The sequence below is a fragment of the Wasmannia auropunctata genome, unplaced genomic scaffold (assembly GCF_000956235.1).
Source record: "Wasmannia auropunctata unplaced genomic scaffold, wasmannia.A_1.0 LD322290.1, whole genome shotgun sequence".
Lineage (NCBI taxonomy): Eukaryota > Metazoa > Arthropoda > Insecta > Hymenoptera > Formicidae > Wasmannia > Wasmannia auropunctata.
In genome coordinates this window covers 1,957-4,757 of record NW_012040600.1, presented here as the reverse complement: position 1 = coordinate 4,757, position 2,801 = coordinate 1,957, and the positions used below count along the sequence as shown (strand labels likewise).

At 27.1% G+C, this 2,801-nt stretch overlaps 1 protein-coding gene across 1 annotated transcript; it reads right to left on the bottom strand.

The window, feature by feature from the left end:
- LOC105460424 lies at positions 1-2,437 on the bottom strand. Its single transcript, XM_011706866.1, has 4 exons — positions 2,194-2,437; positions 1,489-1,772; positions 724-1,411; positions 1-282 (listed from the first exon to the last, which is right to left on the bottom strand). The coding sequence occupies exons 2-4, from the start codon at positions 1,767-1,769 to the stop codon at positions 1-3; spliced, it is 1,251 nt and encodes a 416-aa protein (XP_011705168.1). The 5' UTR covers positions 1,770-1,772; positions 2,194-2,437.
- Between the last annotated feature and the right edge of the window lie 364 nt (positions 2,438-2,801).

Sequence of the window (2,801 nt, the reverse complement as noted above, 5' to 3'; positions counted from 1 at the left end):
TTAAAATACCTTGAACTTGTTATTCAATGCATCTACTTTTAGAGCTTTTAAAAAATATTCTGCTGCATTTGGTATATCTTTCTGAAGAGAATAATAAGTTACCGCAATCGCAAGCAGTATATTTATTTTTCGTTCTTTAACTGATTGCTCATATTTCTTCAACATTCGCAACAAATGTGGTAGTGGTTCCAGCTCTCCTACTTCCCAACCATATTGTATATAAGCAAGCTCTGCTACCAAATTATTACATTCTGCAGCCATTTTATAATATTTAAGAGCTTCCTAAAAAATGCAACGTATAAAATTTTCAAAAATAAAGAGATAATATTAAACATCAAACTACTGAGATATTAATTAATAAGAATGAATCATGCACAAATAAAAGAATATAATAAAAAATATATTTTTCCAATAAATCAATATTTGTTTATTATATATTTGCTTATAATATAAAATATTAAACGTTTTATGAAACTGTCCAATATTTCCAAGTAAATGGACAGTGTAATTTTAAAAGCTTTATCTTCGTGTTCATTCTATCTTGCTCGTTAGCCATGTTTTTGATATGAAATAAGTTTATTACCAATGATAAAATATTTTGTATCAATAGCTAATATAACAATTCTATTCATTATCATAATTCTTTTACAGAACTTAGAATTTAGATTTAATTTTTTTAGTACAATAAAATTATACATTATGTGAATCTGTTATTATACTAACTTTATAATCTCCACTCTGTTCATATAACATTGCAGTATAGTGCAGATATGTAGGACTATTTGGCGCTATTTTGTATATAGCATCAAGACATTTTTTTGCTGATAACCTTTCATCTGAGCTTGCACGCAGAAAAATAAGACTTAGTCTTAGTAATACTTTATAATTTGTAGGTTTTGTATTTAAAATTTGTTTAGCTGTATACATGACGTCTCTTTCATTAGCAATTTTTCTCATTACATAATTTCGTTCTTTACTATATTTATAAAAACATTCAAGGCGCATTTGCAAATAATATACGCCAAACACATCATTCTTAGAAATAGCATATGCTATTTCAAAATGTTCTTTTTCCATATCTGATACGTTAGATGAAATATTTAGTAGACGTCTTTGACGTCTAAGATTCTTTGCGAGAATAAAGTGCCATAATGCACATTCTTGATTCTTTTCCACTGCTTTCTTAGCAGTATCAACTGCTTCGTTCATGCCAAAATCATTTAATTTAGACCAAATCACACTCTGGCAGCCATATAAAGCACCTAATTCTATATTACTGAACTCTTCAGGATCAATAATATTTTGTAATATTTCTTCCAATCCATCCATATCATCAGCATCATATAGAAAGAAACATTTCGTAGCATAAAATACGTGTTCTATTGCTCGTATCATCTGACAAAACTCTTTCCTGTAATTATGCACAATATAATAACATACCTATATTAAGAAACTTTAAAAATGTAACATAAATATTGTGTATTATACTCTTGTTGAATTTGCATTAAAATCTCTCCAGCTTTTTCAATATTTTTTGTTGCCTCATCATTATCTATACTTGACACTGCTTTATAACATTTGAATAAACATATTAGTAATTGTTCTAATGGATAAAATGTTTCATCATCCATCTGATCCTTTTCGTTGTTACTGCTTTCATGATATATTGTTTGATGTTTTATAAAGCTGTCTAATATTTCCCATGTAAAGGGACAATGTAATTTCGAAAGCTTTGCCTTTATGCTCATTCTTTCTTGTTCGTCAGTCATGTCCTTGATAAATAAATTTACATAAAAATTACATATATTGACAAAATGTTTGATGCATTTTTATATTTAAAATTAAATTCTCAATAGAAATTCTGTTGGCCTAATTATAGATTTTATTAGTCTATTTCTTTCTGTTCTCTTTCATAAATAATCTGACTTATTCTCTTATCCATTTATTTTAAGTGTACATATAAGTAGTAGAAAGGACAAGAAAGTATTATTAAAAACGAATATACGGTTCGTGTGTCCATTTCTACCAATAAAGATTAACTTTTATCTTTCTCAAGTTTTAAGAGTTATAAAACAACAAAAATTAAATTTCTATATTGTACCGAGATTAAAGTTAATCTACATATTAGAAATACACATTAAAATGCATAATAAAAAGATCAAAAATTTGTAATTATATTAAAACAATACATACCTGTTATTTTATTAATATATAGTAATAAAATAACCTGAATTATGATTGAATCTGTTATGCAATATTATAGGTAAATACACGTAACAACAAAGCTTTTGTTAATTGTTTAATACGCATACGGCTAGCAACCTTGTTTTGTTCGAGAATCGAGTAAAATGACATCAGAAACTCACATTTGTTACTGGGAATTCCCTATGCATCTCTTTAGAGTCCTAGATAATCAGAGAAGCGCGACCGGCTTAGGGCAATATCGCAAAAGTACTACAAAAATATTAAAAATGGTGTCGAATTGTAGACGGATTATAAAATATATTCTTGACGATAAGAAAAAAAGTTAAAAAGTAATATTTATATGTACTAGATCGAGCATGAATATATATTATTATATGCAAATAAAATGTTCTAACTTATCATAACAATTGTTGATGTAAAATTATTCATTCGGTAGCCATTTATAATATCGATGAGCCAATGGCCTAGTTTACACCCAGCATTTGATACGCGTACTAACTAGAAACTTTCTATTAAATTTTCTTAATTTCGACAATGCATATAAACTTATACATGATATATGTATTTAATTAATCATATTAATGCATAGTGTATCA

Bases quoted from the DNA above. Each gene is read 5' to 3' on its own strand.
- LOC105460424 (XM_011706866.1), bottom strand. From the start codon at position 1,769: ATGACTGACGAACAAGAAAGAATGAGCATAAAGGCAAAGCTTTCGAAA. The intron at 1,412-1,488 runs GTATAATACACA...GCATAATTACAG, and splicing joins TTAATGCAAATTCAACAAGA to GAAAGAGTTTTGTCAGATGA. The intron at 283-723 runs GTTAGTATAATA...TGCATTTTTTAG, and splicing joins AACAGAGTGGAGATTATAAA to GAAGCTCTTAAATATTATAA.